The sequence below is a fragment of the Electrophorus electricus genome, chromosome 5 (assembly GCF_041902795.1).
Source record: "Electrophorus electricus isolate QZ-2024a chromosome 5, ASM4190279v1, whole genome shotgun sequence".
NCBI lineage: Eukaryota > Metazoa > Chordata > Actinopteri > Gymnotiformes > Gymnotidae > Electrophorus > Electrophorus electricus.
In genome coordinates this window covers 1,942,478-1,965,000 of record NC_137501.1, presented here as the reverse complement: position 1 = coordinate 1,965,000, position 22,523 = coordinate 1,942,478, and the positions used below count along the sequence as shown (strand labels likewise).

At 44.3% G+C, this 22,523-nt stretch overlaps 1 protein-coding gene across 1 annotated transcript in view; it reads left to right on the top strand.

The window, feature by feature from the left end:
* hk2 (hexokinase 2) overlaps positions 1-21,182 on the top strand; it is a 34,763-nt gene extending 13,581 nt beyond the window's left edge. The window contains exons 9-18 of the mRNA XM_035529712.2: positions 365-598; positions 4,666-4,970; positions 7,531-7,679; positions 9,390-9,509; positions 13,856-13,951; positions 14,303-14,402; positions 15,101-15,284; positions 15,840-15,995; positions 17,337-17,573; positions 18,869-21,182. Of these exons, the coding sequence (XP_035385605.1) occupies positions 365-598; positions 4,666-4,970; positions 7,531-7,679; positions 9,390-9,509; positions 13,856-13,951; positions 14,303-14,402; positions 15,101-15,284; positions 15,840-15,995; positions 17,337-17,573; positions 18,869-19,010 (1,723 nt within the window). The 3' untranslated portion in view covers positions 19,011-21,182. The remainder of the gene's footprint in view (positions 1-364; positions 599-4,665; positions 4,971-7,530; positions 7,680-9,389; positions 9,510-13,855; positions 13,952-14,302; positions 14,403-15,100; positions 15,285-15,839; positions 15,996-17,336; positions 17,574-18,868) is intronic.
* Positions 21,183-22,523: the final 1,341 nt, after the last annotated feature.

Below are 22,523 nucleotides of genomic sequence, written 5' to 3'. Positions count from 1 at the left end.
CAGACTGGTACGCTATGAGGTACCCGTCTGTAAACACGTACTCAAGCACTACACTTGAATTTCTGGATCTTTTTTTTTTTTTTTTTTTTTTTTATCGGTCAGGTTAATGGCTGTAATGTCCAAGCACTGATACATGCCTAACGTTGGTCACGTGTGCTGGTATACAGTAATAACACAACTCTATGTGCGAGGTCAGGAGGTCAACTCTAACAAGCTTATATTTACAACATCTGACAGATGCTCTTATACACAGCAAGTTGCACATTTTTCAGTGTCAAACTCATGTTAATTAGCACCTCACTTTATTTCTCAGTTTTCTGAAGCTCTGTGTGTGTGTGTGTGTGTGTGTGTGTGTGTGTGTCAGGGATAAAGAGGGCCTGTGCTACGCGGAGCAGACCTTGCGTGACCTGGGTCTGGAGCCGTCAGAGGAGGACTGCGTGGCAGTGCAGCGTGTGTGTCAGATAGTGTCCACGCGTGCCGCTCACCTGTGTGCTGCCTCGCTGGCTGCCGTCCTGCGGCAGATCCGTGACAACAAGGCGCTGGACAGACTGCGCACGACCGTCGGTGTGGACGGCTCTGTCTACAAGAACCACCCGGTGTGAGTACCAAACCTGCCTGACGTCACCAAACGGCAAGCGGCTAATAGACCTTTTAATTTGTGGATCGTTGATATAAATGAACAACTTCCAAAACATAACGGCGATGTTGGTAATGCCAGCAAAAGGTTTTCTCGTTTTGACTCCATAGCAACAGAAAAAACAATGAGCTCTGGCGTTTAACTCTACGTCCAATTAAGGTGCGTGTCTGTTTGAAATGTCAGATTTAGGTGCGTGTCTGGTTGATTGAAATCAAATCAAAATTGATTTACATAGCGCTTTTTACAACAGATATTTTCACAAAGCAGCTTTACAAATGTCAGAGTCTAAGCCCCCAGTGAGCAAGCCAAGGGCCACATTGGTGAGGAAAAACTCCCTAGAGCATGAGGGAGAAACCTTGAGAGGAACCAAGACTCAAAGGAGGGCCCCCCATCCTCCTCTGGCCGACACCGGTCACCACAATAATAACAATTTTAGGAGAAAAATGCATTTAAAGCAATTAATGTCAAGTCCAGTTTTCTAGAGGTCCTAGTCTTGTCCCGATGGCGTGTGCTTGTCCAAGACCCATCCCACACGAGAACGTCCATCGAGAGCATCAGAGAAGTAGTTGGCTGGGGTGGAGGTGTGGTGGGCTACAGCAGGGGACATCAGGTGGTGTTGACAGTATCCATGACAGCTGAGAGGGGTTGGGGGTCAGTAACATCGTGACATCAGGGGTAGTTGTACCTCGGCAGAAAGGGAGAATAGATTATTAGGCATGTCCAGGTAGGAGGGTGTGTAAACTAGGGAACTAATAATGTGCAAAGATGGACTCCAGAAGATCTTGCTATGGCATTACAGGAAAGAACCAGAAGGAACTACAGGCATGAGGCACCCTGGAACAGCACTCTGCTACTCTGTCAACAAACGAACTCTCAATGCCCACGGACCCTCAGATCTACACCTTTACCTAAGATGGGAAGTAGTTAATAAAATACCTGACTGGTACAGAGACCGTGTCTGAGTCTCAAACATTTACAGGAAGGTTATTCCATAATGCGGAAACTTCATAGGAAAAGGCTCTGCCACCTGTGGTAGGTTTTCTTATTCTTGGTATTAGTAAGGAGCTGCACATTTTGCTCTAAGCAGACGTGGTTGATCGTAATACACTAGGAGTTCTCTAAGGTACTGTGGTGCAAAACATAACCATTCAGTGTTTTGTAGGTTATTAGAAGTATTTTATAATCAGTACAAAATTTCACTGGGAGCCAATTTAAAGTAGCTAAGATGGGAGTGATGTGATCAAGTGTAGTTCTAGTAAGAACTCTGGCTGCTGCATTTTGAACTAGCTGGAGCTTGTTTAGGCACTTAATGGTACTGCCAGATACTAAAGTATTACAGTAGTCCAATCTGGAAGTGGCAAATGCGTGGACCAGCTTTTCTGCATCACGTGAGAAGAGCATGTTCCTAATTTTTGAAATGTTCCTGAGGTGGAGAAAGGTGGTCCTGGAATATTATTTACATGAGCTTCGAATGAGAGACTGGGATCCATAATAACTCCAAGATCTTTAACTGTTAGAGAAGATGTGATTGGGAGACCATTGAGGTTCATTGGGTAATTAGAGATTGAGGACCTAGCTGTCTCTGATCATTAAAGAAGCACTTCTGTTTTGTAAGGATTAAGTGAGAGAAAGTTCCTCAACGTCCTGTGTCTGACGTCCTTTATGCGTTCATCAGTAATACTAAGGTGATATGTCCTGTGGTTTGGCAGAGACATATAGCTGAGTGTCATCTACATAGCAGTGGAAACTAGCACAGAGTTTACATATAATGTCACCTAGAAAAAAAGCAAAGGTCCTAGAACAGATCCTTGAGGGACACCATAGCTAACCTTGTTGTATGCTGGGAAGTCTCCATTTATGTTAACAAACTGGTAGTGACCGGCTAGATAAGATTTAAACCAGGAGTGGGCTGTTCCCCTAATCCCAACAACATTTTCGAGTCTGTCTAGTAAAATGTTGTGATCTATGGTGTCAAATGCTGCACTCGGATCAAGCAGTATGAGCGAGGAGACAGAACCCTGGTCAGAAGCCCACAAAGGGTCAATAACTACTTTAATGCTGTTTCCTTACTCTTCGATAAGTGGTCTGATTACTGCTAATCAGTCCTTGCTGTCTTGTAGATGCCATTTAGTGGAAGAGGCTGGGTGGGCTTCTCATCACTGGCTGTCATTTATGCTTGTAAAAATTATTTCAAAGCACTCAAATCAAAACCAGCTTTCATGCCTAATGTGTCAGTAAATGTCTGATTACATTCACGGCATTTAGCAGACGCTCTTATCCAGAGCGACTTACAAAAGTGCTTTGTCATTTCCTCATAGAATATATCCAAGTACAGTACAGTGGGTTAGAATTAACCATACCAATGAACTAGAATACTGTAGAAATACACAGATCACTGCTGATGACTAGAAGTGCAGGCGCGTGTCTGATTGATTGAAATGCCCGATTAAGGCGCGTGTCTGATTCATTGAAATGCCCAATTAAGGCGCGTGTCTGATTGATTGAAATGCCCAATTAAGGCGCGTGTCTGAAATGCTCCCTCCCTTTCTGCCTTTCACAGAAAATCTGATATTCTACAGGAAAAGGTTTTTACCGCCATGGGTTTTGTAGGACCCTAATTATAATATGATAGAATATTTGTGCAGTGTGTAATACTTAAGTATTATATACTATAATAATAGCTAATATAATTTGTAGTTCAACCTTCAAGTACATTGTTTTGAGAAATGTAAAACATTATACTGATTTGGTGTATTATACTTATGTTAGTGTGCTAGTATAATATAGTATGCATACAATATAATGCGTTATGCTAGAGCACAATGACAAGTATAAGAAGTGTAGTACACCTTAAACTCAAACTCGTATGATGTGGATTTGTTTGTTGTTGGGGAGCTCTGTGAGAAAGGAGTCCAGTATCTGGGGTCCAGGGCCTGTTTACATTCACTTCCTTAATGATTACTACCTGCATGTGTTTGGTTTTTATTTGCAGAAACAAGTAAAACCTCTCTCTCTCTCTCTCTCTCTCTCTCTCTCTCTCTCTCTCTCTCTCTCTCTCTCTCTCTCTCTGTCACATGCACACACTCAAATTCCCTTTAGCTCATTACGAGCTATTGTCCAGTGATCGACAAAACAATCAGTGTTGGGCAGGCCTGTTGCTGAGCTCCGATGTTGTTAACGAAGCCGACGGAGACACTGAAGGCGCTAATTAAAGCCGCTGTGCAAATCCCGTAGAGCCCCGCTCGCCCGGCCTGGGGCAGCCCGGTTCGGCCCTCGTGTTCAGTTCTCGTATGCTTCGACCTCTGAGAACCAGAACACCGGAAGATCCGTGTAGTTGAATAGAAGAGAAAGAAACGGATTAGTTCTCCAGAACCAACACATTAATCTGGTTTTGTAGCACAATTTTCTTAATTTCTTTCTTTTATTCTTAATGAATGTATATAATTCTTTTTGTTTAGGACTGGATGAGTCAGTCGCGCTCCTGAAAGCCTTGTTCATGAGTGACCGTGTGTGTGTGGTCCTCTACATCTGCTTGCGTGGGTTAATGAAATGATGATTATTGTCTGTGCTTTAAAGTGCTCAGAACCAGATGGAGTGCAGTCTGAAGGCTGTGTCTCCACGTGTCCTTTACCCAACAGTCTGTGGGTCTGTATCCTGCCACATCCGCAGTGACGATCAGGATGTGAGCTCTCACGCGCTCTCACGCGCGCTCTAACGGACCAGTGAATCGCCACAGGCGTGCGTCTCCTTCAGAGCGGCATCAGTGGGCAATTATCTGGGCACTTGAAGGTGCTGTTAGAAGTGCAGGTTTACCATCTCACTCCTTCCACAGAAGAAGAGCGCTCCTTCTCTCATCCACTTACCAACGCGCGCTCTCTCTGTCTCTCTCTCTGTCTGTCTGTCTGTTATTCTAACTCTGCTTTAGAATTCACCCTAATGCAGTTTGTGGCACTTGTGAAACATTTAATATTTAAACGTATTTACATTTTTTTTTCCTTTCAACACCCCCCCCCCCTTCCCCCATGCAGGTTTGCCCGGCGACTGCACAAGATGGTGCGCCGTTTGGTTCCCGACTGTGACGTGCGTTTCCTGCGGTCGGAGGACGGCAGCGGGAAGGGAGCTGCCATGGTAACGGCGGTGGCGTACCGTCTAGCCAAGCAGCACATTGAGCGGCAGCAGATCCTGGACAGCCTCCGCCTGGACCGCGACCAGCTCCGCTGCGTCATGAGAAAGATGGAGGCAGAGATGCAGCGTGGGCTGGCCAGAGACACCCATGCCACCGCCTCCGTCAGGATGCTGCCCACCTACGTCAGGTCCACGCCGGACGGCACAGGTGAGATTGACGAACACGTGGGTTTACGCAGACGATACGAGCCCCAAACTTTAGTCTGTAGTTGATTCTCAGGAGAGAGAGAATAAATTCAGCCCATGATCCTAAAAACGCCCCTGTTACATTAAGCACTAAATTAGGTTTAAATGCTAAAATGACCAAATAATTCTCCCGTCCAGTGGAAATGGTACATGCCTGTGTGTGCAGGGGTCACAGGTGTGCGGCCCTTTAAAAAACAGAGATCCTGGGGTCACCCAGAAGCTGCACTGAGGCTGCGTTCAGTCCATATCTGACCACACAGACCAAGAAATCCAAGTATGACCACAAACGGCCGGTGAAGCTGGACCCTGGCATTGGACTGAGGGAAGGTATCGGGCTCTCAGCTGCTGTTCTGTGACCCTTACAAATGGCAGCGCCAAAATCGAACGGCTTTTGTGTGAAGCCTCTCAACATTTATTTGAGAACTACACCTGAAGAGCTGTAATATTGGTTTCAGAAAGGTAACTCTTATTTGAAAAAAAAATGCATCAATGCCATTCTGTTTTTTTTTCTTCAAAATCCAGCGAACACACCGTTATTGAATACATGTCCCAGTTTTCAAAGGGTGTAGTGTAAATAAAAAGGGAGTGGTTTTATTCAGAGTGAACCGTGTGCTGGGAGAAGTGGAGCAGCACTGAAGTGAGTTAAGTGGAGGGAAAAAGGTTTGTGGGTTGAAAAAGAATCAAGAAAAAGCCATAAGTGAGGAGAAAGGGAGGGAGGGAGAGAGAGAGAGAGAGAGAGGGAGGGAGAGAGAGGAAGAGAGAGAGAGAGATCCATATGAACTTGGTCTTTCTTCTTTTATTCCATGCCTGCAGTTCTGAAAACACTCATAAATGTGCTCTCTGATGTCAGGGATGCAGTACCACCACCACCCAGCTGGAGGCACTGGGACCCAACACCGTTATGGTGAATGTGCTGGGCAGGGGGGTGGTTGCAGTGGTCCAGACAGATCCAGTGGTCCAGAATGGGGCACTAGATAAACACTCTGGACTTTGTCCATTCTCAGGGTGGTCGCACACACACACACGCTAGACATGTGGAATGTCAGGAAGATTGTGATGGTTGGGGAAATGTTCGACCAGTGTGTTCAGGTTGTTGTTGTTGATGTACAGAGTGGATCCTCCTACATTTAATGGATGTACTGGGTCTGTTGTAAGGGTAACATTTTTTTAAGATTTGCAAGATCTCAGAAACTCAAGAAATAAAAGATGAAATAATTCTGGTTATCATAACACTTAATCTGTTAATCCAGACCTGTTCAAGACTAGTAGCAGTTTTCAGATGGCATTGTGCCACTGCTGGTGACGATCCACAAACATTAAAAACAAATAAAAGGCTCTGAACTGGTAAGACTGGTTCTGTTCTGGTCCCATAATCTTCCTGGTTTGGATCCAGCGAACTTGTGAGGCAAGAGACTAACCCAAACCCAGGGGAAAATCCAGAATCAGAAAACCCAGAACCCTTCCACCATGGGCTGCTCTGGATTACTGGATGCTGATGTGAAAATGACAACAGATTAAGGTCAGATTAAGTGGCGCTAAGTGAGAGAAACCAGTAACAGACTGCTGTATTCATTTGTTGGGACAAGATGTGAGGGTACAACATGTAGGAGGCGCAGTGTCACGTTTCCAACACCAAACCCAGTTTAGTCAGTTTTCCCGGGTTGGCGCTCGCTTGGGAACAATGGCCATTGGCTTTTATATGGTCGCAAGTCTCCAGGCTGTTTACTGCGCCCTGCTGTGATTTAGCTGGAGCTGTTGTGCTCGAACAGGTTGGAGTCGATTAGAAGGTCTGGGATGATCAAAGGAAGAGCTCTTATCTGAAGGCAGGGATGATAACCGCACAACGCCTGTGAGTGTGGCAACGCAGCCTTCACAGAACTTCAAAGGATCCTGGCTAAGCACCCGCTCCCTAAAGCAACGGGCACCACAGCAAAAATGCGCGGCGATCATAGAGACGAGGTTGCAGTCGCTGCAGGGAGACTAGCCTTGGGATCCATGTGCGTGCGTGCCTTGCCTTTTCCTGGGAGCGTTTTAGCGTGGCTTTTGAAAACTCTGTGCACTCCGCCTGATGTGTGCGTTCCGATGCATGCAGATTGTCAGATTGTGGTCAGATGACCATCATAGTCACGTCTCGCTCGTAACTCGGAGATGCTTTCAGGGGGAGAAGGGGCAAGAGAGGATGGAGGTTTTAAGAGTGGACACTGAGCAGAGACGTGTGATGTCTATGTGGACAGCCGGCGGAGACGCGTGTGAGCAGCTCCGTTGTGCGGGAGGGTGGGGACTCCTGCCTGGATCATCTCCTTTCGTACCCCCCGCTCCCAAAAAATCTAATTTGACAGCACATAATCACAAATGACATTTGCTTTAAAAAAGTCACTTTGTTTAAAAAAACTGCCCCCACTGTGACGAGAGAGAGAGAGAGAGAGGGGGGGGAGTTCTAAATCTGGTGACTAAGCCTGTCACTGATGGACTGTCATTTCTGTGCTCAAGTTGTGTGTGTGTGTATTGTGCCTGTCCCACAGAGTGGGGAGACTTCCTGGCACTCGATCTGGGTGGTACAAACTTCCGGGTTCTGCTGGTGCGCGTGCGCAGTGGGAAGCGTCGGAACGTGGAGATGCACAACAAGATCTACACCATCCCCCAGGAAATCACACAGGGCACTGGGGAAGAGGTATGAGCTCCACCGAACCTATCAGTGCTTTTAACGTGTCGGATCCTTTAAAAACAGACGAGTGTCGTCTGACAGCTGACTAACTGTACATCTACCATCTGCTGTGTCGGTGCCCTTGATGATGGTGCACCACACGATGTAAAGATTGACAAGTTCAGCTACCAATAGGATTTTAATAAAAGATGAAGTGGGTGTTCTCGTCTAATGCCCTTAATGAGTCTAAAGCTCGAAGTATTAAATGCATCAGATAAATTTGTCCCGCTGCTTATAAAAGCCTTTCTGAAAATCTAAATAAAATAATTACCCTTCTGCCCAACTCAGGGTTATTTTAAAGATTTAAACCCGACCAGTGCCGTGTGAAGTTTTTCCCTTTCATGAATTCCACTTAAGACATGGGAATGATTTCTTCTGAACGTGGTTTTCGTGTTTGGTGTGGCGTCTCGTCCCTGTGTTGGTGTCCGCTGATAAGTGAAGAAAGCTCTTATCCTAGAGATGAATCCTCACATCACTCAGACCGATACAGCCATGCGGCTGAAAAGTGCAGGCGTCTCTGATTAAAATTCACAGAGAAATTAGACTTTCTTTTCTCATTAAATGGAAGAAGAATAATTACTTTGACTGCCGACCCAAACCTTTCTCACTGTTTAAGTTGTCCTGCCAGTGAGGGTGTCTGAGTAGGATGGTTTTTATTTCTGTTGGTTTACTGGTTTAACTGGAAATCTGAGATGAAGGCGAGACGTCTGAGAGTAACGGTATAGAAGCGTTCACGAGAGAGCAGGAAATGCTTGTTCTCCAGATGAGGTCAGTTAGCGAATCGCGGGCAAGTGTGCATCTGTATGTGCAAGAAAATCTTGCTGACCCCAGACCTGCAATCTCAGACCTGAATGAATCATGCACTTATTTAATAAATATTTGCCAGTAAAATGACACCGTCTGTAAATGTGAAATTTCACTTTGGGATAATTAAAGGCTCCTTTGAGTCCAGTAGTTGCACCTCTTGAAAACCCACATGTAGAGTAGCATCGGTCCTCGCTGTACGTCCACCTCTTCTAGCAATTTGTCCCTTCACCGTCCTCTCGCATGTAGCATGAGGACAAACTGACCATCTGCTCGTCTCAATCCAGGACGTCTCACCCATGTGACCCTTGTCTCGTGCATACTGAGCATGCTCAGGGCAAGAGGTCAGATCTTAGGTCAAGTCCTCTGTGTGGTTGTGATTGCTGTGGTGTGTAGGGCAGAAAGATGGAAGAACACATGCAGTGGCTTCATAACTAGGCACCCTGAGGATGTAAAAGTAGATCTGAGGGTAGTACCGCTGATCTGGGGTCAGCATTCCTCTGCCTTAATCAGGGGTGAAGTGAATACCTGTTTACCCAGTACTGGGAAACCCCTTTTCCAGTGACCCACAGTACTGGAAAGCCTGTTTTAAAATTAATTTGAAATTGAGCACTGTTATTTTTTTCAGATATGTTGCAATAAATTCTAGTATCACATGAATACATGAGGGAAGTATGGAAGTCCTGTAGATTGTGCAGAGGTTTTAGTGGCAGGTAACCCTGCTAGAGCCAGAAGCGCTCTAGTGTTGGAGTGTGGGGATGGGATGGATACATGAGTGCTGTCTGGTGTCCTAAACCTTCTGGAACTGAGTTTGTCAGCATCTGGTGTGTTTGTGTTCATGTGTTTGTGTTTTTTATGTGTATTCCTCTGCAGCTGTTTGACCACATTGTCCACTGCATTGCTGATTTTTTGGAGTATATGGGGATGAAGGGGGCAGCTCTCCCTCTGGGGTTTACCTTCTCTTTCCCATGCCATCAAAACAGCCTGGACCAGGTCAGTACACACACACACACACACACACACACACACACTCTCTCTCTCTCTCTCTCTCTCTCTCACACTCACACACACACACTCACATACTCACACATACACACACACACACACACACACACACACACTCTCTCTCTCTCACACTCACACACACTCACATACTCACACATACACACACACACACACACACACACACGCGTGCTCTCTCTCTCTCTCTCTCTCTCTCTCTTTCACACACTCACACACAAACACACACACACACACTCTCTCTCACACACACACATACACACTCTCTCACACACACATTCTCACACACACACACACACACACACACACACACACACACACACACACACACTCACACACACACAGAATTATATATAGTGGGTATAGGCAAGATACACCAACAGAAATATACATCATATGCATACACAGGATGGATGAGGACACTCACAAACAAATAAATATGAATAAATATTTCATGGGCATAGACAGGACACACAAACTACTGAATTTATTTTTCCACCATAAACACTAAAGTTAAACTCAGATTTTTGTGTTTCTCTACATTTTCCATCCTTGCACCAGAGCTTCATGTGGTGGGACAGTGGTGCATGTTGGGACAGGATGCATGTGGTGGGATGGTGGCATGCAGGTTGGGTTCTGGTGGGACAGTTTGGGTCGGTTGGGTTGTGATGGGTCAGTGGTGTGCGGGTCGGGTTGTGTTGGTTCTGCTGGCTCTGTACTTCAGAATGTTTGGTTTGATGTGAAACATTGAGGTTAATGTGCAGTCAGATTTAGGAGGTTTAGCGTCTGTATCGAGTGACTTTGGTAAAGCACGCATCCCATTTCAGGAGACTGTAGGCAACTGGTTACTTGGCTGGTAAGTTTAGTTGTTGATTTAATATTGTAGCAGGAGTATTTGTGTGTAATAAACTACATACATGTCTCATTTCTGATAGTCTCCTACAAACAGATGAGTTTGGTACATTGCTAAGAAGAAGAGAAAAGTACTGAAGTGTTTAGCAATATCGGCCAACGTGAAGGATCACAGAAGAACACAGCAGTAGATTACAAGGAGCAGTTTTATAGACATATCACATATTTACCTGTTGGACAAATCAGAAATCCTCTCCATAGTTTGAGTATGATGAGGGGAAAACAAACAAACAAAAAAACCCTGATTAAAGATTCACAGCAAGATTCAAACTGATGATGTGTTAAGAGACAGACAGACCACAGTTGAACAAGACTACTCCGACAGGCTGTGGAGTCCTGAAACAAAATGTCATAGATGGGTAGAAAATATTATAGAAAGATTAACTTTAGATGAGCTCAATGTTATAAATGGATAAGATTAATTTAATAGCTGAATAAGATTAATGTGATGTATAAGCTAATGCTTGATGTGTGTAGAGGCATCAGAAATGCCACCAGCAGCTATGGCAGCAGTGTGATGACTCCTGAAGAGCACTGACGTGTCTCGCCTGCTCTGGTCCAGCATAGCATCCCCGTGCTTCTCCCCAACCCCACACGCACCCCTAAAGGAAACAACGGGACCAATCAGCACAAACACCTTAACTGGCCAGAACCCTGGTGAACATGTATTTAATTTGCTAAAGATGGGAGAAAGGTCAGAAGGTCTCTGAAGGCACTGAGTATCAGGGCATTGTAGTGAAAGTGCAAAGGATTTGTAACGAACTAGAGAGGAAGTTTAATTATGTTAATTTGATCAGCAGTTTTGTTCAGCAATTTGTATGTGGATCACTCAGTAGATGCAAATGCACACAAACTTGAAGCTGACATTGTGAACTTTAACACCATGGGCTTAATTTTAAAGATCCCATATAAATACAAGGTCAGAATAAGCAGGCTGGTCCATGTTCGGTTTGTCCCTAGTTTTGCTCTGGGAAGACACCTGAGTGGGTGTTTGTCCAATCACATGCTCAGTTTTCTTAGCCCTGCCGTGCAGAAGTATTCAGCTCTTTGAATTTGTTTACATTTTGTTGTTGCAACTTAAGAAAAATTGTAACGCTAAAAATGAAGTTCAACAAACTTGGACATCTGTCTGCTGAATAAGGTCGCGTCTGAGACGTGGTGGGGGACCGTTGGTGAATAGCAGCTTGTCAGCTGCGTTGTGGTCTGGACTTTGACTTGGTCACTCCAGCACACCGAGGTTCTTGCTTTGAGCCGCTCCTGTGTGGCTTTGGCGGTGTTCCTGCCGTCTTGTTGGAAGGTGAACAGGGTTTTCATCAGGCCTTGCCCTGTATCCACCACGACCAGCTTCCCAGTGTGGCGCTGCCACCACCATGCTTCACTGTGGGGTGGGTTTGGACTGTACCATGCTTCACTGTGGGGTGGGTTTGGACTGTACCATGCTTCACTGTGGGGGTGGGTTTGGACTGTACCATGCTTCACTGTGGGGGTGGGTTTGGACTGTACCATGCTTCACTGTGGGGTGGGTTTGGACTGTACCATGCTTCACTGTGGGGGTGGGTTTGGACTGTACCATGCTTCACTGTGGGGGTGGGTTTTCTCAAGGTGGTGATGATGGTTTGGATTGTACCATACTGCACTGTGAATAGATTTCTGAGTCTCCATAATGCCTTTTTGCAAACATGATTTCAAATGACGTTTTTTCTCAATAAGGGCTTTCTTCTGTCCATTACCAGATCTGTACACAGCTGACTTTTTAAAGGTAGGTTTTGTGCAGGCAGAGGTGTGGTTCTGATGCGTCCTTTCCATTCTTTCCAGCTAATAATGGCTCTCTAAAGAACACTCAGATTTGGGGATGTTTTTATAAATACTGCCTGGCTGCCTGTGTTTGTCCTGCAGTAGTTTCAGTAGCTACTTTGTCTTCATGACGACATGGTATGTCTGCTCTTATACATGTGGAACCTTCCACAAAAAAGAGGCTCTTCTGCTGAGCTCATCTGACACTGGTTGCACACAGTTTGACGCTTCAAGTAATTAAGGGACATTTGATGGTAATTGTTTGCATAAGAACTGTTTCCACAGTCATGCAGGAGGAAACTTGTGCAATAACAATTAGTTTTTTGGGATTTATTTTTCCAGTGATCTTTTTACATACCTCATATTTCAATATAATGAACTGTTGTGTGTGTAATTCGATGATGTATACTTCCAATTAAGTTGATTTTAATTCCAGGTTGTAAACACAACAAAATGTGAAAATGTTCAATGGAGGATGAGTTTTTATTTAAAGCATTACAGTGTTGTAGAGGAAAACGCTTCCTTACAGGATCAAGTTAAACAAACCACCCAACCAAAAACAGACACAAACAAACAAAAAATCATGTTAATATGGTGTATTACCCAGAAGGGTGTCGATCCTAAATCCCCAGTCAGCTCGTCTTAAAGTTAAACATTCAAATATTAAATAAAGATGCAGACTTCAGACTTAGTTAGAGAACATCTGGTCCTGTCCTTTATTGCAGGTTAACGTTAACAAGCATTACTGAGGCACCTCCGGAGAATGTCTAACAATCAAACAAAGAACCCACATTTTTATACATTTATCAGAAGTGATCATATATTCACCGCACCTTTTATGTACTGGTGTTTGCATTTGCCCTCATTACATTCCAACAATACATTAGTCGATATAAACAAACTGATATTCAACCCCTACACCAGTTGGAACTGTTACCACCACATTCCAAAAGAAGACTTCTCTTAAACTTGTCCTAAAGAAGATTGTTTTTCTGTACCATCCTAAGCCTCCTGAGAGGTCGTATATCTCGTATACCCCGCGGTCCAGGAAAGCCAACCTAGGATCCTTTGCAGAGGCTGCCGCCCTGTAAATCATTCTGAGAAGACAAAGACTCTCAACTCCCTTGTGTTTTATGTTATTAATGTCTAATGCACTGTTAGGCCTCTGTTCCCTGTAAACACTCTTTATTACCTCAAGGTCAAAGTTCATAGTGTACCCGTTCCCGTGGGGGACTGCTGGTCAGGCGGTGTAGGGAAAGGATTCTCTGGCCCTCTGGTGGGGTGGTGGACATGGTGGGAGAAGGGGGTTGGTTTAGTAGAACTGTTGAAGAGGGTCACTGTTTTATTGTAAGATCAGCATCGTCTATCAGAGAAAAAACAACCAGTGTGCACTTCATATGCATTAAAGTGTGTGTGTGTGTGTGCGTGTGTGTTTGTGTGCATGCATGGTTGTAAGAGCCAAGCGTGAGCAAGCCCATGCCTCCACTTACAAATGGCCAGATACACATATGCAGACGTACATATGCATCGTCACAAAATTAACTAGCGCGCACACACACACACACACACACACAAAACGACCTTTGACCCAAGAGAGTGAACATCTTTTGCAGGGAATTCTGCTGAATTGGACAAAAGGCTTCAAGGCCACGGGCTGTGAGGGCGAAGATGTAGTCGCGCTCCTGAAGGACGCCATCCACCGCATGGAGGTGTGTGTGCGTGTGCGTGTGCGTGTGCGTGTGCGTGTGCGTGTGCGTGTGCGTGTGTGTGTGCGTGTGTGTGTGTGTGTGTGTGTGTGTGTGTGTGTGTGTGTGTGTGTGTGTGTGTGTGTGTGTGTGTGCGTGCGCGCGCACAACACACGCCAGAGCAAAATGACTCAAACTTTTAATGCCACCTGTAGCTGAAGAAGTCAAACTGATTTTTAATTCAATCTAATTTGCTCATTCTTTTCTCCCCTCCCATAATTCTTTTCCCCTCTTTTGGCATTTTCTGCTCCGCTTTTGGTTTCTTTGCATTTCTTTTTCTTTGGTTCACCCTCTTTTGGTGTTCCGTGGCGCCAGGATTTCGACCTGGATGTGGTTGCGGTGGTGAACGACACGGTCGGTACGATGATGACGTGTGGGTATGAGGACCCCCGCTGTGAAGTAGGGCTTATTGTGGGTAAGTCTCCTGCCTCTCCTGCCTCAGCCCCTCACTGACTCAGCACCCCTACACAATGTTTTACTCCCTCTGACCCTAGAGGCCCCGATGGCCTTTAGTTTGTGTGTGTGTGTGTGTGTGTGTGTGTGTGTGTGTGTGTGTGAGGATTGCAGCACACACAGTGTTTGGAAAGACCTCTGTTTCTGTCTCGTCTGCCCACGAACTCCACATTCTAGCTGAGATACTTTGAGATCTGTGACACTCCATCTGTGCTTTGATGGGTTTCTTCCTCCCCTCATACACACCATTCAGCGTTTAGCAATAAACACTACCTGTCAAATATAGTGAGAACTGTACTTGATGATATAATTACTTAAAACAGGTCAAAATAATCTATTATGTTAGAATATGAGAACAGGAGTATTTTCTCAAAATGAGAAATTTCTTACTTTTAATCAAGATTTAAACTTTTTTTTTTTTTTTTGCAGTGTAAGACAACTGTGTCATGTTAGAACAATATCTTGGGCTTCCACACGGGGTCGAATACTTATGCAAAAGGAATTTTTCAATTAGTCATTTTCATAGAATATTTACATACAAAAAACAACATTTGAAATAAAATATCAGTATTGGTAATCCAAACAAATCTAACCCTTAAGGTTGTTGTATGACCTCAGGTCACGTGTGTGTGTGTGGATTCCCTCGTGCGATCTCTCCAGGTACAGGCACGAACGCGTGCTACATGGAGGAGATGCGGAACCTAGAGCTGGTGGAGGGTGATGAGGGTCGTATGTGTGTGAACATGGAGTGGGGCGCCTTCGGGGACGACGGCGCCCTCGATGACTTCTGCACGCCATTCGACAGGGCCGTGGATGAAAGTTCCACCAATCCTGGCAAGCAGAGGTACCAGTCCCACCCTGAACGCCAGTCCACACATCTCATGGTTTAACCCACCTGGAAATCCTTTAACGACCAAACCCAACAATCACGTCAGCGTGAAAATCACCCAGACCGTTCTCATTGGTTATTTTAGCTGTAATCCACCTTTAAGATGTAGTGTATACTTTATGTTTACAATGTATTACTTCATTTCTTGATAGTCACTGATTTAATCCTTTTTTTTAGTGTTTTATAATTTCCATACATCAACACTTAAAAATATACTCAAAATAATTTTCACTTGTTGCACCATGTGAGGGCAAAGATTTGTCAGCACCCAGACAGATGCTCATCTGGACCAGGTGAGACCAGTCTGGTCCGGATAATCTGAGCACACAGTAACCAATCACCAATGTGTCAGAGGCCTCATTTGCACATTCTGGAACTATCCGTAAGGGCCAGTAGTGCAGTAATGACTAATGAACCAACGTTCGTTACAATGTTAGAACTGCAGCGGTTAAAATGTTTTTATGCTAATGATTTAATTCATGCAAATATTGTTTCGTGTGTGTATATCAGGTTTGAGAAGATGATCAGTGGTATGTATCTGGGGGAGATTGTGAGGAATGTTCTGTTGGACTTCACTGCTAAAGGACTTCTGTTTCGTGGAAAGCTCTCGGAGAGACTCAAGACTCGTGGTATCTTCGAGACTAAGTTCCTTTCCCAGATCGAAAGGTTTGTGTTTGAGCACGTTACATTCACAGCATTTAGCAGACACTCTAGTTCGTGGGATGAACTTCCGCTTGCTGTCCGGATAGCAGAGTCCCTTACAGTCTTCAAACGCAGACTGAAGACCCGTCTATTTGTGGAATATTTAAATGACCACTGATGCTGCTCCTATGTTGACTAACTGAAACTGTAGTACTTATTGTTTATTACACTGATTGTTGTCTGTTATAGAGTTTATATGTATTTCACACTTCTAGTCATCAGCAGTGATCCCTGTATTTCTACAGTATTCTAGATCATTTGTATCTTGGACTCTAACCTACTGTACTGTACTAGGATGTATTTATGAGGAAATGAAAAAGCACGTTTGTAAGTCGCGTTGGAGAAGAGCATCTGCCAAAAATGTAAAATGGTACAAATCCTTACACTCGTATATTAGCTCTAAGGAGGCCAATATGCCAATAGAACCCTGTCAGGGAAAACACAATGAAAGTACTTACAATTTTCTTCCCTCTTTTCGAGAAGTGAAGGAAGTTATTATTTAAGTGCTTTGAAGTGACTAGTGGTCATTCTTAAGGTGTAGGGGTTCGAGTACTGCTGTACTAGAGGCACAAAGTGTGTGTGTGTGTGTGTGTGCCAGCCAACACAACACACACAGCAGCAAGTGCTTCACATCAGCTATAGAAGAATAAAAAGCTTATTACATCCAAAGTCTATCACCTCAAGAAGGTCTTTAGCAAAAAATAAAATGTTACAAATACATTTTATTAAAGTTAAAAAAGACAAATATATGGAGCTGTTGGTGATATTTATTATCAACAGTGTTGAATTTGTATATGAAGCAATAATGCAATACAAAAAAACCCTGTATCTTGTTTTAGTGGACACCTCTCCTAATGAAACACCAGCGTTAAGTCCCAAATTACCCTGGGAAGGCAATATGCACCTTTTGTGTTGATGTTTTCACCAACATCAACAAAATGTCCAGTGTTTTAGGAAGGACTATGAGGTGAAATAATTGAATAATTGAGATAAGAAAATAGAAAGGGATTGAAAAGAGGTGTGTGTGTGTGTGTGTGTGTGTGTGACCAGAAATTTTATTCCAATGTAATGAATTATTCTGCATTTTGTCTGCACTAGCAGATAAAGATGATTTTAGTTTTCTGTCTCCCATCAGAACGCCGGAGGGCTGTAAACATTGTTTGGCTGCAGCTTTCACAGTCTGAAGTCATTAGTTTCATTAGGCTCTAAATTACTATAATGGTGTGGTCTCTAATGATCTCTAACCTCCCCCTTGTCTCGCGCTCTCTCTCGGCCCCGCCCCTCTCTCTGGGCCCGCCCCTCCAGTGACCGGCTGGCTTTGCGGCAGGTGCGCTCCATCCTGCAGCACTTGGGTCTGACCAGCAGTACGTGCGATGACAGCATCCTGGTGAAGGAGGTGTGCAGCGTAGTGGCGCGCCGGGCCGCCCAGCTGTGCGGAGCCGGCCTGGCCGCAGTCGTGGAACGGATCCGGCAGAACCGCGGCCTCCAAAACCTCAGCGTCACGGTGGGGGTGGACGGAACTCTCTATAAACTACACCCGCAGTAAGTGCCTCGGGAGTGGGCGGGGCTGAAGGTGGAGTGTCATGGAGGCACGAGGCGTTTACGGTTTGCATTTGAACGCGAGCGAGGCAGCTCACGTTCCTGTTTTTGTTTGCTTGTTTGTGGCTTGGTCATTTCTGCTTGCTAAGTGGTTCACCCATGAGCGTTGTGAGATGAACCGAAAAACACATATATATTCCTACATATTGCAATGGCTATATTTTATTAAATGACAATTAAAAACCAACCTAGGTTTTATCCTTGGTTATATTAAAACATGTTGATGAACCGTTAATGACGGTTAAATATTGGACTGCATTGTTTTGGCTAACATTGTTTACACATGTCGGGGCATGTAAATACAGGCTAGTATTAACACATTAAGATAAACGTTAACAAGTGGTATATGATGGGCTGTGACGTGGACTCAGTCATGTTTGCTAGTCCAGCGCGTGTCCCACAATGCTGCAGTCTCACTCGTCTCTCCAGCTAGTCAACTCGGCCTGCATGAGACATGAAATGTCACGTTGGACTCTGTATCGCCAGTTACTGCACGGCCAGAGAACTTGACACTGGGTGGTCATGTTGTTAACTTGTTCTTACTCATCTGCCAAAAATACCCTTTTTGCATATAATTATCTCAGATTTTATTGTTTAAGATTTTTCATGCTTGTCTGAGCTAAACTACACATCTGCTGCAGCTGCTGCCATTGTGACTAAACTAATTGTCGGATGTCCTGATTACCGCTAAGATTATGTTGATTGCCAAGTTAGCTTGCAAAACCTTCCAAAAAATGCAAAAAGCATTCCTACTGACGTTCCTGGCAAGACGCTGGCCTAAATAAACAACCGTGTTGTAGTCACGGTAAACCTGTGTGAGGAATGGTAAGAATGAGGCCCAGTCAGCCTGACTGGATAATTTATTATTATTATTACTATTATTTGAACATGGACATCTACGAGCTATAGAAAAAGTGCTGGTCTGATACTCAGAATTCATTAGCTTCATATGGTTTTGTGCTAGGAATTTGTGTGAAATTGGAATGGATTGAAGTTCTGTATATTTACACACACACACACACACACATACACACACACACACACAACCCCCTCCCCTAAAAGAATGAAAATGACATCTTTGTCTTTGAAACGTTTTTTCCTTAGATCATATGTCATTGTCCACCATCCTTCTGCACAAATGGTCACATATAAATGTACTCTCTCTGGATCGCTGCAATATCACCATGACAACTGACGAACCCTCATCTCACACAGGTCTCATCTTTGTGTCTCTGCAGCTTCTCTGCCATCATGCGGGAGACTCTGCGAGACCTGGCGCCCCAGTGCGACGTCACCCTGCTCCAGTCAGAAGACGGCAGTGGCAAAGGGGCTGCCCTCATCACGGCCGTGGCCTGCCGCATGAGAGGCAGCAGAAAGTGACGGGAGGCGGCATGTTGAAGCGAACGACTGATGTAACGGGGGGGGGGGGCATGAAATGATAAAAGAGCCGAACGCTCTTCCGGAGATTTTTGCAACTAATCCTAATCACCCAGCTCTACTGCGTGCGCAAGGATCTGTTCGCTGTCATTTTGCTTTCTTTAATGGTTCTGTTTAGGTTTAACCCAGAGCGTGTTTATGCCGTGGTGGCAGGGGTTGCTGAGTGTAGTATTGTTAGACAGGGACTGAGGTTGGGGAGGCCGGCGATGGACCGTCTTATTTATTCATGATTGTCAGAGTTTACTGTGCAAACACAGTAGCTGTGAGGGTTTTATGTGTTGTTGGAGTGTGTTGGAGAGTGTGAGGCAGAGGTCAGGGGTTACCGTCTGAGCCGACCTCTGGTTCTGGGACTCCATTACTGTCCACAGTGAGGTTCCTGCAGATCTTACTCCAGCCTGATCCGTTTTGCTCCAGCTCTCCCCCTGCAGATGTACCACCCTGCAGTGCTCAGCGGACAGTATTCTTTTTCATGCTCTCTCTCAAAAAAGTACTGTTATAATGCAGGGCATTCGTGTAGGTGCTTTGAAACTACTTTAATACTGGTCAGGTATCAGTATTAAGGTACAATACCTTAGTGCCTTTAATACCTTACCTACTTTAATACTGGTCAGGTATAATACCTGTGTTCGTGTGTAGTGTCTGACACCACTCAGCACCTGAGGGTTGACTAATCTGAACTCAAACATGGTAAAAAAAAAAATCCAGATTAGGAGCAGAATTGGAGTTCAAATATTTACACCTTTTCCTCATGTGTTTAATAAGAGTGGGTCCCGATATAGTCCGAGTTTGGAATGACACGATTTTTAACTGTTTTTAGTTGAAGACCAAGTTGTAATTTTAGTTGTTATTTTTATTTAAGATTTAGACACTGGCCTTGGGGCCCAGGGGAAACAAAAGTTTTGAATTGTTATTTAGTTCCTGAATGTTGTTGAGCACTGGGATAGTGGCTGTGTTTGGACACAACCAAATGTTTTGTTTTTGTAGGATTTTTTTTTTCTCTCCCCTTTTAAATGAGTCATTTTCACGATCACGATCATTACAGACACTTGTGTGTTAGATTTGGGATGGTCTGACTTCCAACTTGGCAGCTAGAACCTCTGAGCTAAGGGATGCTGATCGGTCGGTTTGTCTGCTGAATGAACAAAAGTCCTGCCTTCTCCTCCAACTAGGAGCAGTTTCCCTCACATGGATATTAGCAGTAAATATGAAGGAAATGGTGATATGAATGGAAAACCTTGCACTTGTTTCGTTTTCTTCCAGCCTCTGTATTTATTTCTCCCTTCAACATAAATGACTGTTTTGTGCATTGTTTGAGTCGTCCTTCTGTCTTGTATGCATCAGAGATAACAGCCTCAACTTGCACCGCTGTTCAAATTCTCGTGTTAGTATTTCTCTGCTCCTGTTTATTTATTAAATCTGTCCTTATGATGGAACTCTTGTAAATGTTCTTTTTTGGTTTTCAAAAGTCACAAGATGGAACAATAACACTATAATAGATATATAAATGGGTATAGGTTCTTTCTCCAAAACGAGCCTTTTACAAAAGTCTTCCACACGTCCCAGTGTGTTTATGGCTTCGCTGAGATTTCTTTTGGCGCACTAAATTCTTACGTAGTTCAAGAGTTACCACGGTGACTGAGAGTTGAACAAACTGTCAGTGGACGGCCGGGGGGGATGAACACCATCGACTGACCGATTGATCGACCATTGTCACTGTCTGACGAAGGCAGTGCCTGGTAGCTTTTAGAGTATTGTTTTTGAAGCAGTCACTGTTCTGATTTGGCCTGGATAGATTTTGCAATTCCAGTTCCTCAAAATACAACAACTATTCCAATATTTCACACAGCATGTAGTGTAAAATGCACCCTTATGCATGTTTGTTCATTTTGGTGCATTGAGCAAAGTAGAAAAATGACCCAACATACAGACAGGTGGTACAAAACCTATGATGAACTAGAACATTTAGATCGTGTGTTTAAGAGATCTTCTAATGTGCCGTGTTGTATGTTTAATTGATCTTCTAATGTGCCGTGTTGTATGTTTAAGGGACCTTCTAAGCCTCTCACCGGTGCCCTTCTGCCTTTTACTGGTACGTTTAATAAAAACTATTCTGCACTTTTGACTTCCTGCTCTTGTTTGTGCAGAGGTTCAATCTCAGGATGCTTCTTATGCCAGAGATGATGCTGGTTTTAAACATTTGCATTCTCTTCAGAGCAGCACAGATGGTTTCTGATTCAATTTTCTTTTCTGTGCCCCAGAGGTCATGACGTACTCTGTGATGCTCTAGTAGTATATTGCCAACTACATTAAATGATAAGACTTTTGCTCCTTGTAATCTCCCCATTACCTCTTTAAATGGTGCAATGCCAGTATATAAAAATCAATTTCAGTTGCATTTTAGGTGCTTTGTTTTATTTGAGATTTTTAAAATCTATTGCATCTAAAGTGTGTATATAACCTAGCCAAAAATGAGACGTTTAAGTGCTGGTTTCCCAGAACCATATTAAGACCAAGACCAGACTGAACAGATTTCCCTGGTGATTCACCAGTGGCATTGAAGTTTAGTCTGAGATTAGACTTAATCCCTTCCTTGGAACATGTCCCTTAGTTTGGGGTGTTCTGGAGCACAGCACACAATAGAATGAGTCATGTCAGCATCCTGTAACCATGGCAACCTCCATCATTACCTTAAAATGTCATTGGGCCAGTCTGACGCTTATTCACACAGACTGCGCTCCCTGAGAAAAGACGGCAGGATGGGATAGGCGGCTGCAAGAGGGAGTGAGGAACACCATGCCAACGCCGCGGCTCAAAGACATCTACGCGCCAGCTGCTGCCGTCTGGCTCAGGAGGCGTGGTTGGTCTCTCCTCCAGCGCTGCCCATCTCCTTGACTCTACCCTCCCCCAGTCTTTGGTGCCTAGACAAAGCGGTAGCGGATAGTGCCGTCGGTCCTCTCTGTGATCAATCGCGGGGCTCCACTGAAATGATGAGGTCTGTGGTCATCAGCACAGACGAGTGAAGCTGAGAACTGCGTGTGCAGGCATGGCCGTGGGTTGGGAGGGTTGGGAGTGATGATTTAAGACACACGCCACACAGCTCGTGTCAAGTTCTTTTAAACTAACGTACATATGAACTGATGGCCGTTCACCCAGACCTGAATCTCATGTATTCGTACTAAAGGACTGAACAACCATCCATCCATCTGTAGATCAGTTTTTTTAAAGTTCATATTCATCCATCACTTTAACCTTTTAAGAGCTGAAAGCATTCACCAGTGCTCAAATCATATAAAATTCACTTTTTTTCTTTATTTAATCTGGGTCATATTTTCATATTATTTTGACATGAAAATATGACTCGGTCCTTAACAGTGAGACTGCCAAATAAATGAAACTGATTTTTTTTGTGTGTGTGTGTAAAAGTTGGTAAAATCTTGCACTGGTGAAGGAAAATGA